The sequence below is a fragment of the Euwallacea similis genome, chromosome 17, assembly GCF_039881205.1.
Source record: "Euwallacea similis isolate ESF13 chromosome 17, ESF131.1, whole genome shotgun sequence".
NCBI lineage: Eukaryota > Metazoa > Arthropoda > Insecta > Coleoptera > Curculionidae > Euwallacea > Euwallacea similis.
The window spans coordinates 518,746-531,389 of NC_089625.1; the positions used below are offsets into that span (position 1 = coordinate 518,746).

Consider the following 12,644-nt stretch of genomic DNA (forward strand, 5'->3'; position numbering starts at 1 on the left):
AATATGGAATAATATACAGTCATTCCATTTCAAAAAAGAACCTAAAAATGTACCCAGATTTCATGCAACACTCTATATGCTTAAAAATATTTTTTTATAATGCACCCTCGTTCTCTTACAGCTTCCTTATAAAAACTTTTTTCAAGTAGTACAAAATAAGGAAGATATGGTACTTTACGACACCATTCTTTTTGTATGTTTTTATCTATTCTATAGATCACAAGAATAAAACATACACTTAGGATATTACATACATCATGTACAGGAAAACAAGGGAATTTATACAAGACCTTTACCTACTAACGAAATAATTTAATTATGCAAAAACCAGGTTATTAATTAAATTTATTCAGGCGGCTTAATATGTTTAGCGAACTGAAGGGATGAGATTAGACCTGTTAACTGGATATTTTCATTCGCCCCTTGTGATAACCTATATTCAACTTCAGCCATTTTATCCAACAATCGTATCAACGTTTCGAATGGGAATTCAACTAAAAACGTATTTCAATAAAGGAAATAAAAACAATATTTTGAAACACTCACTTCTCAGCACAAAGTTGTGAACCTCAGTTAGTATGTCAGTCAGCGCTAAACCTTTTAAGGTTTTTAACTCCTGGATATCTAGAAAATCGTATTTTGATTATTACTAAAATCGACTAAAGAATGAGGAGAAAAAATACTTTTATATGTAGTTTTTATATCATCATTTAGAAGCCATTTAATGATATTCTCAATATCCCTCCTCAACGGATGACCCACGCAAGTATAAACTGTATCTTCAGTGACATCTTTGAAGGCCAACCAGGTACTCTGAAGGACATTAAGTACCTTTCGCATATCGCCCTTTGCTAAAGTTATTAGGGCATTCTTGCCATCTTCTGATATTTGAACTCTAATGAGAAAAAAATATATTTTTGCTCAGATTTAATCTAGGTTTTATTGCTGCAGATAAATAATAAATTTATTAAATTTTAGTTACCTCTCTTCATCAATTACATAATTTAATCTGGGCATTATTTGTTCGGGTGCTAAAGGACCAAATCGAAACCTTGTACACCTTGATTGCAATGCAGGTATGATTTTGCTCAAATAATTGCAAATTATACAAAATCTGATGTTTTCAGTGTATTTTTCAATAACTAGAAATGATATATATTTCAAAGAAGAAAACATTGTATAATCAAACTTACTTCTTCTTAGAGCATTTTGGGCATCCATAGTCATGGCATCAGCTTCATCTAATATAATCAACTTAAATCGACTCTTAAAAATAGTTCTAGTACTAGCGAAAGTTAAAATTTGCCCTCGTACAATGCCTATACCCCTATCGTCGGACGCATTCAACTCTAATACCTAATAAAAACCATAGTGCACAAATAAAACAGAAAATTTACTTAAAAAAGGGGGAGCCCTGAAGAGGGCTCCAAATCATTTATTGTAGTAGGGCCCTCACAGGTCCCACTATAACAACTTAGTTCTAAAAGATTATAAAGGGCATATTTTTACCATTGAAGAAAACTGACTTGGCGTGTACAGCTGTCGAGCACATGCCAATATTGTACTGGTTTTGCCAGTACCTGGTGGACCATAAAATAAAAGATGTGGCACTTGGTCTTCTCTAATAAATTTGCTAACTGAAAGTTAAGAAATTTGGGTTTCACATTTCATATTTTTACTTCATAAAATTCTTATACCAGTGTCACTTCTAAAACTGCTAGTGTTAGGAATTTCTAGATAGCGTCAAACCATACAATATATTTTATAAGAACTAATTATAGCAAAATAATAAGGAAATGTATTTTATTTACTTCAATAGTTTCAGAGAAATAAATTAAAAATCAGAAAATATGCAATTTCCATTAGAGTGAAAAATTCTAAAAATTGTCTAAGCACTATATACTATAGAATTAACAAATATAGAAATGTTATAAAAAAAAGGTTTTATTGTGTACACAGCAGAATAGACCTCATTTAAATCAATTATTTGCATTGTGGTTTAATCAAGTGCTGTGTTGTCATGACAATATCATCTACCAAAACAAAATATTTATTGAAACAAATGACACAATTAACAAAATTTAAGCCAATTAAGAGCTAACATAAAATAAAAATTTTCTACCTGATAAAATTACTTATAAATAGTAAAACTAAGATATTTTTAAAAATTCAACCAAACATTCAATTTTAAAAATTTTCATTTCAAATAAGGTAAATATAAGAACTTATTGATTTTGCATATAACTGTCTTTTAGCTAAAAATTAATTTAAGTATGGAAGGTATGGTTTATGCATGCTCTGCATATGCATATAATCGATTAAACTAGATATTTACATAATATTTCCTATTAGATAAATATTGAATATGGCATAAAAAAATGCCTCCAGAAGAATATTAAAAGGATGATTCTTTGTTTAAAATGGTATACTAGAAATGAAAGTATACCTGCATTATTCAAGAAAATCATTATTTTTTAGTTAAATCTATTATTTTTAATATTTTTAAATAACATTTTGCCTAACCCCTATATTAAGGTCAAATGGATTCTTCTATATGTTAGGAAGTCAACACTAATGAAATTCTTAACACTAGTAGTTTGCAAGCTATCAAAAACTGACAATATTGAAGAACCCTGTATAAAAAACTGAAAAATTCAAGAGTTTTAGTAAAGTAATAGGAATTGTATTATTTAAAGAAACCTTAGGTACCTGTGTTTATAATATCATCATGTGAAACAAGATCTTCTAAAGTACGAGGTCTATACTTTTCAACCCTAAAAATGTTAACATTAATACCCTACTTTTGAGGATAAAATAGTCATAGTACACATACCAAGGGAGGTTTACTTTCTGGTCCTTTGATACCATGTTTATTTTATTTTTGTAATAATGAAACACAGGCCGATTTATTAATCAAATTAATCACTATAAAAGAGCTTCCGAAATGAGCAAACAATTAAGAGAAAATACCACTTAATACAAAAAAACTTTACTACTGGGATGAAAGAGCGGGAAATATTTGTTTTTGTTGTGGAGTATAAATTAGGTTAGGATCTAATCCAAGTGACAGATTACAGAATAAAATCAAATTTTGTTAACCGTATTCATCCAAATGTGCTCCGCAAGATATTAGTGTCGTTATTGTGAGATTTTCTTGTTCCAAAATCACACAATTTAATTACAAGTCCGTAGAACAATGGTAGAAAACTTTCAAAGCAAACTACATGCTTCGGAACTGTTCCGAACTACTCCGATGACAAATGGAAAGCGTCATACTTTCAAATCTGAAATTACGGAAATGACAAGTATTTGATTTTTTAAAAAGTTGTTTACATCAATCAGCTGTTTTTCGTTTTTCTTTTAGTTAACTATCACATTCTTTATTTGTATATTTAATCCTGAAAATTTGTAATTTGCTTTGCACAATGTAATTTTCTAAAATTCAGTACCAGACCGTATCATGTATTTCTTCACTACAGAATTAGAATATTGGGTTTAGAAATTCTTTAAAATGTCAGAATCTGAAGAAGAAAATGAACATTTTTGCTTTTATGGCAAACCATTGGAGCCCTATGATGAAGGTAATAACTCCGAAGTTATATATTTAATAATATGCTAGGAGGAGAATTTAAGACAGTTTTAAGACTAAAGACAAATCTCTAGTAAAAGTTACTGCACAGTTTGCTCATACTGCATTGTAGAATTAAAATTTCTACAAGTTAAAAATGAATTAGTAACAGTAGGGATATAAGAACATATACTCACCCTAATTTTTTTCTGGCCTTTTTACATTTTACCATTTTGCTCAAGCTGTGTACTATCACTAGACATTTTATTCTTTTAATCATCTCATTTAAACTTAAAATTTTTTTATGACAGCTTTCTGAAACATTACATAATGTAATTTACCCATGGCAGACACCATTCTAATACTCTTTCCTGTTTTTTGTATAATTTGTAACTCTTCTCCCAATAGTCAAGCAGCACTTTGCACTTGTATGAACAACTGAACTTGACCTTTAAAATGTAACCCCTTATTACATATGTGACATTTTTTTAAAAATCAAAATGTGATCCATTACTGTTAACAACTAATTTTGTGGATGACTGCGCCATATTGCAGTTTTACTCCAAGCCCCAATATCAAAAGGATTAAATTGATTTACCTTTATACATTGATTTTCACCACAATTTTGATGCTTTAATGATGAATCATATATCTTAAGGGACATAGTCAGAGACTTGCCAGAAATAACATTAAAGCACCAGATTACTAGTACTTCAATATTACAACAGGATTAGTCAAACTTTTGCAAATGCTCAAAATTGTAATTACTTGAAGTACACTTTTTCTCTTTTTTAAATAAATATCACATTGGTGCAGGAATGTCTTGAATGCAGATATTAAGTGTAATTAATACTTAACATTTCATCAACAAGAATGATTGGCATCATCAAAAACCAATCACACGCCTGCTCAATATACTCATTGAAATGAGTCCTTATGAGTAGTCATGCAGGTAATTGGTTCACTTAGTTCTCTAATCAATTCAACAAGTGAAAATCCTAAAGTAAATAGTAAAAAATGTTATATTGCTGCAAACAGAGCTAGTCATTGGTTCTGGTGAGGTTTAAAGATATTTCTATGATACTTCCAAAGTCCTGATATTTTTCTTTTCGTTTTGTGTGTGCCCCTTACTGTTTTCATAGTCTTATAACCTTATTCCCTAGCAGAATAATTACAAATCTTTCTACTTTCTTTGCTAACTGTTTAACAGTATTTTTTTACGTTTTCCAGATACAATTCCCAGAAAACGTCCCATCACAGTTGAAGAACAAATTGCCACTGATGCTCAAGGACGGCGCCGCTTCCATGGCGCTTTTACAGGTGGTTTTTCAGCTGGTTTTTTTAATACGGTAGGCTCGCTAGAAGGCTGGCTTCCTGGCGAGTTTAAGAGTTCCAGATCTGCAAAAACTGAAAAAGTAACACAAAAACCTGAAGATTTTATGGATGATGAAGATATGGGAGAAGATGGAATCGCCCCACAAGTGGTCAGAGCCACTAATGATTATAACACTAGTAAAAAAAGGAAGAAACAGGTAAACATATTTTATATCACAGTTATATACGTTTTAAAATATTTCTATAACTTTTTATCTATTTTGCAACATTTCTTTAACAAACTTATGTCAGGTTGCAACTGTTTTATTTGAATTTCTCGTTAAGATTTTCTCTGACGGGCCGATACCAGGCGAACCAGTTCTGCATAACATCCTCTCAAGTGGCAACGAAACAATCGGCTACATGCTACTGAAACATCTGCGCATAAAAGATAAGAAGAAAAACATAACTGACCAAAAAACCTACGGCTGTCAAATGCCAAGTTCGGACGTTTTTTTCCAAAGCGCCGAAGACAACCAATACGAAATTCCCCAATTATACAAGGACTTCCTTGTGCGTCCCAAAGACAACACATTTGGCCTGGGTTATACAGGATTAGATAAAACCAGGTTCAGTCTTTTTCCTAATGAAGACAAGCCTCAATTTAAAGTAACTGACAGAAATAATAAAAAATTTTCAATATCTGGGCAAGCATTTGGAGTGGGTGCTTTCGAAGACGATGATGACGACATTTATATGAAAGATGACATGAAGAAGTATGATTTTGAGCTTGCTTCCGAGAAGGATGTGGCTAAAATCAGTGTGGACAAGAGTAAGTTGCATCTAGGCATGTTTGAACGTTCGAAAGAAAATCCAGTGCTGCGTAATCAAACTAAATTCCTTCTGCCAACTATACCTCACAGCTTTACCGGTAAACACAAGGTGAGGAGGTCGCGATTCGAACCACTTCCCGAAGAGGAAACTCCGAGCACTAGTAAAATAAATCCTATGGTACGAGCTAAATATTTAGGCGAAGATTACGAAAAAGAATACACCTCTTCGAAGCCTGCAATAGACCCCTCCATCAAGGAAGAATCGACAAAGAAACTTGCGAAAATGCCTGCTTCTTCAGAAACGTCCACTGCCGCCACGAGTTCTGCAGATGTAAACTCTTACTTAAACGACAGATTTGTGTCTTCTTCGACGAATGAGGATGTGGGAAATATATTGGAAGTGGTGGAGAAGACTGAAACAATGCACGGGACGTCGCAGATGCGCGATGCTGTAAGAATGAAAATGTTTGGGCCGCTGACTAGGATTACTTCCGATTGGGTGCCCCATGCGCTGTTGTGTAAGAGGTTCAACGTCCCCGAACCATTTGTTGAGTAAGTAGTCATCGGGTTAAGATTCTTTTTGTAAGCAGTAATCAAAATTAAATGTTTACGTCATTTTATTATTTTAGCCGAACTGAGAAGTCCAGAACCCGAACCAAAAACATAATATTTGAATACCAAAAACACATCGAACAAAATAATCTTCAACCAGGGATTAAAAGGGAAGAAACAATCAATGAAACGTCTCAAGAAATTAATGAGGATGTTCCTGAAATGCCTTCAAATGGCAATGCTACTGTGGAACCTCCAAGAGAAATAAAGCCAGATACTGAACCTCCATCTTCTATTACCCCTAAAGACATTACTGAACCCATTCACTTGGAAAAACAACAAGACTTGTTCAAGGCAATCTTTATGAGTGATAGTGAACCAGAAGAAGAAGATCAAACTGAAAAAGAAGATGAAAACGTAGAGCGCAGTAGGGAAGACATCAGGAGAGAAGAGATGAAATCCACAATTCTTTCTGATCAACTGATCCCTAAGATAAAACCACTAAAAGAGGGTGTTTTGTCTGGCATTAATTTCCATGTCTTTTCTAAACCTGATGTTAAAACGATTGAAAATAATCAAGTTGAATCGAAACAAGCTGAAGTAAATGTTGATCCAAATTTGTATGGTCCGAAAATTCCAGAAAGATTAATTGCGGCACCAAATACAACTAATATTAAAGTCGCATCGGAAAGTGAAGACGAATGGATAGAGAAGGACGAGAGAGACAGCGAAAGCAGAGAAGAAAGAAGATGTAAAAAGGAAAAGAAGCACAAACATAAACATAAAAAGAAAAAACATAAGAAGTTGAAATAGGTCAGTGAGGGTTAAGCCATTTTTCCTTGATAACCATGATCCGCGATACCAAACCAAATTGGAATTGCAACGTCGTTATTCCATTTCCCAAAAATATGGAGTTCTTCTGAACTACATATTAAGTTGTTAGTTTGCTTCAATTTTTCAGCCACTTGGTTCGAACTCATGTCCTGGCAGTCTATTCTTGAGATGCGATTTTAAGGAATTCGCATTGACATGATATCAGAATTACCTATTTCGAGGAATGGTTAATTGAAATAATATAAAGACATGTAATTTTTATATTTTTTAAATACGGAATTGTTCGCAAAAAATAGGGCTAACAGTCGCGCATAACATCAGGTGTCAATATAAAAATATATTATTTTTTAAGAATTAAAAAGATATTAGCAAAAGAAAACGGCTTTAATTGTAAGCTTAATGTTTAGAAAGATACAGAATATTGAGCAATTTCTATCTTCGGTGGTATAAGGTTATGAATTATGTTACGTTTTGCTAAATTTGGCCCTCGTATGACTCTCTTACACATAAGAAACTCGTTTATGTCATATTGACACCAATGTATTTCTTATGAATATCAGTTTTTAAGGATGAGAACTAACTTAATTATAATGGAAAAAAATGACGTAACAGCTTTCTTTGTTGAACTTTTAAAATGTTCTGTGATATTTCTCACTTGTAAACTTAAAACAAAAATGGAATGTAGCTCTTGCTGATATGTCACATGTTAATTAGATATATGCGATAAATCTGCATTTGTTTTCTTTTGTTGATTTTCTGGTATAGATTGATGAACCAAAAAATCAATGCACCCTATTGGCGGATAAAATATCACCAGTTCAAATGTACACATGGGGATTGTGCAAGTAAAAGAAGAATCGCACAAGGTTTAATATGCATGCGACAAAGATCAACAAAGTGGATCAAAAGTTCCTTTGAAAGCTAACACTTGCACTTACACCATGAGTGTAATTTCTGAACTCGATTCTGTATTGCTGTTTATTTTATTTATGTCGTAATTGTCATATTAAAAAACAAAACAAAAAAATTAAACCTTAATCACGTTTTCGTTTCTAAATTTCCTTACAGATTTTCTTTAAAGTAAAAGATTCTAGTCAAAAAATCTATTAAGTTGTGAAAAAATGAATGGGTTAATTTCAAGACACGTCGTGAGGAAGTTGACATATATGGGCAGAAGAACTCTGGCCGTAACTCAGAACAGGAGTGCATCATTCAAGGTACAAGATGACAAAGATTTCCTGGATAAAGTTGAGAATAGTAAAGAGCCTGTGATAGTGGATTTTTTTGCTACGTAAGTATTTAATAAAATTAATTCATTAGAATCGAAGAATATTACCATTTCTATGGCCTATCAATAGGTGTATCACTCTGTGTAACAATAGAGGTTTTACCATTCCTACAAATGGAAAGAAAATAACATCAAAATGTCCAACAGTTCTGAAAGTTTTCTTATTTAAATAAACAATAAACAAAATTGCCTGATTACACTTTATAGATGCCAAAATAAGCACAGGCAGCAGCAATATTACTTTAAAATTAAATAAGTAAAACATAATCCTAGATTAACTGGATTATGCTGGATTTATACATTTTCTATACAATTTGTTGCTATTGCTGCTATTAAAACATACAGCTTAAATTTCAGTATTGTTTATACAAACATTAGTGCATTTCAAAAGAATGATGTAGATTCAATTGATTCTTATCAGCTGATTTTCAATTAAGTGTACTTACTAGTTATCACCTAGAATCTATTCAATTGATTGAAAACCAACTGTTAGCAATCAATCATATACAAATTATGATTTCCCAACATGCCTGTTGGTGTTCGTTGTGTCCTTGATCATGTCAGGTACCTTTGGGAGTCAGAGTTTTGGAGTCTGGCCAGGGTGATGTGGGAACAAAGTTTTATGATCTGCTAAAAGTCTTACAGTGATAAAGCAATGTAGGTTTTGACAGCACATAGTGACTCATTTTCTAGATAGATGGTGCTTTCAGCAATTTAAAAAATGTTTACATTTTACATGATAAAAATAGATAGTAACATTGGTCACCATCAAATGTTCATTTCACATATTTTTTATTTTGATGGTGACTGACAGAGAAAGTGGAAAAACCACATGATATCGAAATTGTCACTGGATACATTGTATTCCCTGTGACAAAAATTTTTATACTAGACATTCAGATGCCATCAAAGAAAAGCACAAACAACAGTTTATGAACACATATTATGGATTGCTTAACAATAGCAACAACATAGAAATGAAAATGGAAAAGAAAAATTAGCAATAGGAGCTATACATTTACATACAGTGTGACCCACTTAAGAGCGGGACACCCCTGTAAAATTTTTATTTGTGGTTCGATTTTGATCATTTTTTTATATGTTGTAGGGCATCAAAAACTCTATTTTGTGACAAGTTCTTGTTACGCTCGCTTAAAATCTAAGGTCTACTTTGCCCCTTTCTTATGACGAAATTTTAAGAAAAGACATTAGGGAATTTTTTATTTTAAATTTAGCTTCAGTAATAACTTTAGAATTATTCAAAATGGCTGTATTTCAAATTTCGTTAAAAAATGTTTATCCATAAAAAAGTTGTAGAACAATTAAATTTTATTTAATTTAAATTAATTAATGATTCAATGTGAAAAAAAAATTGTAACGAAAAGAGATTTAATTCATTTTAAAAAACACTTGCTTCGATTAAGCTACCGTTCAACTGGATACATTTCTCGTATCTTCTTCTAGTATTACTCATTACTTTTCTGAGAGATAAGGGAGTAATTTCTTCACAGGCGCGTCTCAACCTTATGCATAGTTCTTCTCTATTTCTGGGGCGGTTTTTATATACTTTTTGCCCAAGAGTACCCCACAAAAAGAAATCTAAAGGGGTCAGGTCCGGTGATCTGGGTGGCCATTGTATTAATGGACTATTCCGTCCGATCCATTGATTGGGAAAGTTTGTATTTAGCCACTGCCGAACAATTTTCGCGTTATGTATAGGACTTCCATCAAGTTGAAAGTACATGTTACTTGTGTATAATAGTGGAAGATTGTCAATCGCATTGGATAATTCATTTCTCAATAGTTCTAAAAAACTTGCAGAATTCATATTGCCCTCAAGAAAAAATGGACCGATAAGTTTGTCATAGATTATTCCACACCAAACATTTACTTTTTGGGAATATTGACTTTTGCAGTTGATAATCCAGCGTGGATTTTCATGAGACCAAAATCTACAATTCTGTGAAGAAACTATCCCGTTAGTAGTAAATGTAGCTTCGTCACTAAATAGAATACATTTTAGAAAATTGTTGTTATCTTGATACTCCCCTTGCACCCACAAACAAAATTCCAATCTTCTGTTCTTGTCTCCTTCCTCCAAAGTATGCAGAAATTTTGGTTTAAATGGCTTAATTTTATTCTTTTTCAGGCATCGACGAATCTTTTCCCTCGGTACATTTAAATCTAAACTTGCTATTCTTAATGTAGCATGTGGGTTATTAGTAAAATAATTTAAAATTGCGATTTCTGTATCACCTTCATTTCTATTTCCAGGACGGTTGTTTTTTAACAAATATCTATCAACGGCTCCAGTTTCATTAAATGTACGATTTATTCGATTCACTGTACTTTTAGTAATCGGACGTCGATTAGGATATCTTGTGTTAAATATTCTAGTCACTTCCCTTACACTTCTGTCATTGTCACCAGAAAGACGCACTATTTCAATTTTTTCCCTTAAAGTTAATTGATTATTCATATCTGAACTTTTTCTTCAATCAAAAACAGTTAAATTTTCTTCTAAACCACCAAGAACTGGTTTATTTATTTACAAAAAGACAATTGCATTGTATTTAATGACAAGGATAAAACAAGTGACTTAACTATGTTTATTGGATCCGTACTCAGCCAACTTGACCAAAAATTATTACATCCAGATGGTTCAATAAATTTAAAATTGGATTGCTCTACAACTTTTTTATGGATAAACATTTTTTAACGAAATTTGAAATACAGCCATTTTGAATAATTCTAAAGTTATTACTGAAGCTAAATTTAAAATAAAAAATTCCCTAATGTCTTTTCTTAAAATTTCGTCATAAGAAAGGGGCAAAGTAGACCTTAGATTTTAAGCGAGCGTAACAAGAACTTGTCACAAAATAGAGTTTTTGATGCCCTACAACATATAAAAAAATGATCAAAATCGAACCACAAATAAAAATTTTACAGGGGTGTCCCGCTCTTAAGTGGGTCACACTGTATATTATAAATGTAAAAATAAATTCAAAAAAGTGCTTTTAAATAATATTCTTAAGAAAAGTATGTAATAAATTTTTTGATCTGCAGCAATGTTAGCGATTGTTAGTTCCTCTAAAACGATAATGGTTGTCCAACCAGAAGTTAATATTTTTTTACAAAACACTTTAAATTTTGTCCAAGCCTAAAACTGAAGAATTGATGATGAAAAATCAAGGGCCAAAACAGTTTTCATTGTTGAAATTGAAAAATGAATGTTGGATACTGTAATTATTGTTAATAATTATAAAGGAATAAATTACTATTCAATTCTAGATGGTGCGGCCCATGTAAAGCTTTAGAACCAAGATTAGAGAATGTAATCGCACAGCGAAAGGGTGATATTTCAGTGGCAAAAGTAGATATTGACGATTTAGGAGAATTGGCTGCTAAATATGAGGTAATCACCAGTATATATTTAGCATTGATTATAAATAAAAGTGACAATATATGTATTTCACGCACAGTGATAACTCTAAAACAAGTTTATTAATAAATAAATATGGTTTTTACTAGATGATAGTGCTATTTTACACTTATTTGTCAATTTTTATTTAGGTGAGCACAATTCCAGCCCTAGTAGTTTTTCAAAATGGTAAAGTAAAGGAACGCTTGGTTGGCCTGCAGGATGAAGACAAGTTGAATTTATGGATTGATAATGTTCTCAAGAAATAAATGTGTTATTAGTTATTATTTGGTTGTATAAAAGTTGAAAAATTAAATATTACACAATAAATTTTAATAATTGAAACTGCCATCTGAGCAAAGGAGGAGGTGCACACAGCATTGCAGAAGGCTGAAAATTTGTTTTTTTGCAATCAAGCGTAAAAGAATCCTTTTTGTTAGGTTGTTTTAATACTAAATTTTTAAGTAGCCTCCTACAAAATCAGCGAGAATCTGCTATTTTTGATTGAGTGATCCTTCTAATACTTCACTTAATGTCGCTGAAAACTTTAAACTTCCACGACAAAAAATCTTTTTGTTAAAAAAGTTTAATGATTTTATTACCAAAAAATAATTAAGCAGTATTAAATGAAAAATATCAATATCTTTACAAAACAAAATTTTAGCTTACATGAAGTATTTCAACGGTTAAAAATCAAATAATAATATACAGGGTATTTCATTATCAAATCGAAATTTTACATCATAACTCTTTTGTTTTATATGGAATCAAATTTTTCACAATATATTTGAATACTACTGCTTTCAATACATAAAATAACATGTTTGATTTATG

The 12,644-nt window shown here is 31.8% G+C and overlaps 3 protein-coding genes across 4 annotated transcripts in view; 2 read left to right on the forward strand and 1 right to left on the reverse strand.

The window, feature by feature from the left end:
* Positions 1–297: 297 nt before the first annotated feature.
* RfC3 (replication factor C subunit RfC3) lies at positions 298–2,976 on the reverse strand. The gene is made up of 8 exons (XM_066398163.1): positions 2,834–2,976; positions 2,710–2,774; positions 1,510–1,637; positions 1,194–1,356; positions 983–1,142; positions 684–895; positions 547–624; positions 298–494 (listed from the first exon to the last, which is right to left on the reverse strand). The coding sequence occupies exons 1-8, from the start codon at positions 2,866–2,868 to the stop codon at positions 346–348; spliced, it is 990 nt and encodes a 329-aa protein (XP_066254260.1). The 5' UTR covers positions 2,869–2,976; the 3' UTR covers positions 298–345.
* A 448-nt stretch (positions 2,977–3,424) lies between these two features.
* Positions 3,425–7,443, forward strand: LOC136414410 (G patch domain-containing protein 1 homolog). The gene is made up of 4 exons (XM_066398412.1): positions 3,425–3,581; positions 4,799–5,100; positions 5,228–6,267; positions 6,345–7,443. Exons 1-4 carry the CDS (start codon positions 3,512–3,514, stop codon positions 7,078–7,080), a joined length of 2,148 nt encoding a protein of 715 aa, XP_066254509.1. The 5' UTR covers positions 3,425–3,511; the 3' UTR covers positions 7,081–7,443.
* Positions 7,444–8,130: 687 nt separating this feature from the next.
* The window catches only part of LOC136414414 (thioredoxin, mitochondrial-like), a 33,116-nt gene continuing 28,602 nt past the window's right edge, over positions 8,131–12,644 (forward strand). The window contains exons 1-3 of one of the 2 annotated variants that reach the window (XM_066398416.1): positions 8,131–8,392; positions 11,681–11,804; positions 11,963–12,122. In XM_066398416.1, the coding sequence (XP_066254513.1) occupies positions 8,223–8,392; positions 11,681–11,804; positions 11,963–12,079 (411 nt within the window). In that variant the 5' untranslated portion in view covers positions 8,131–8,222 and the 3' untranslated portion in view covers positions 12,080–12,122. Of the gene's footprint in view, positions 8,393–11,680; positions 11,805–11,962; positions 12,141–12,644 lie in introns of those variants that run through there. The other variant, XM_066398415.1, reaches the window with a different exon arrangement.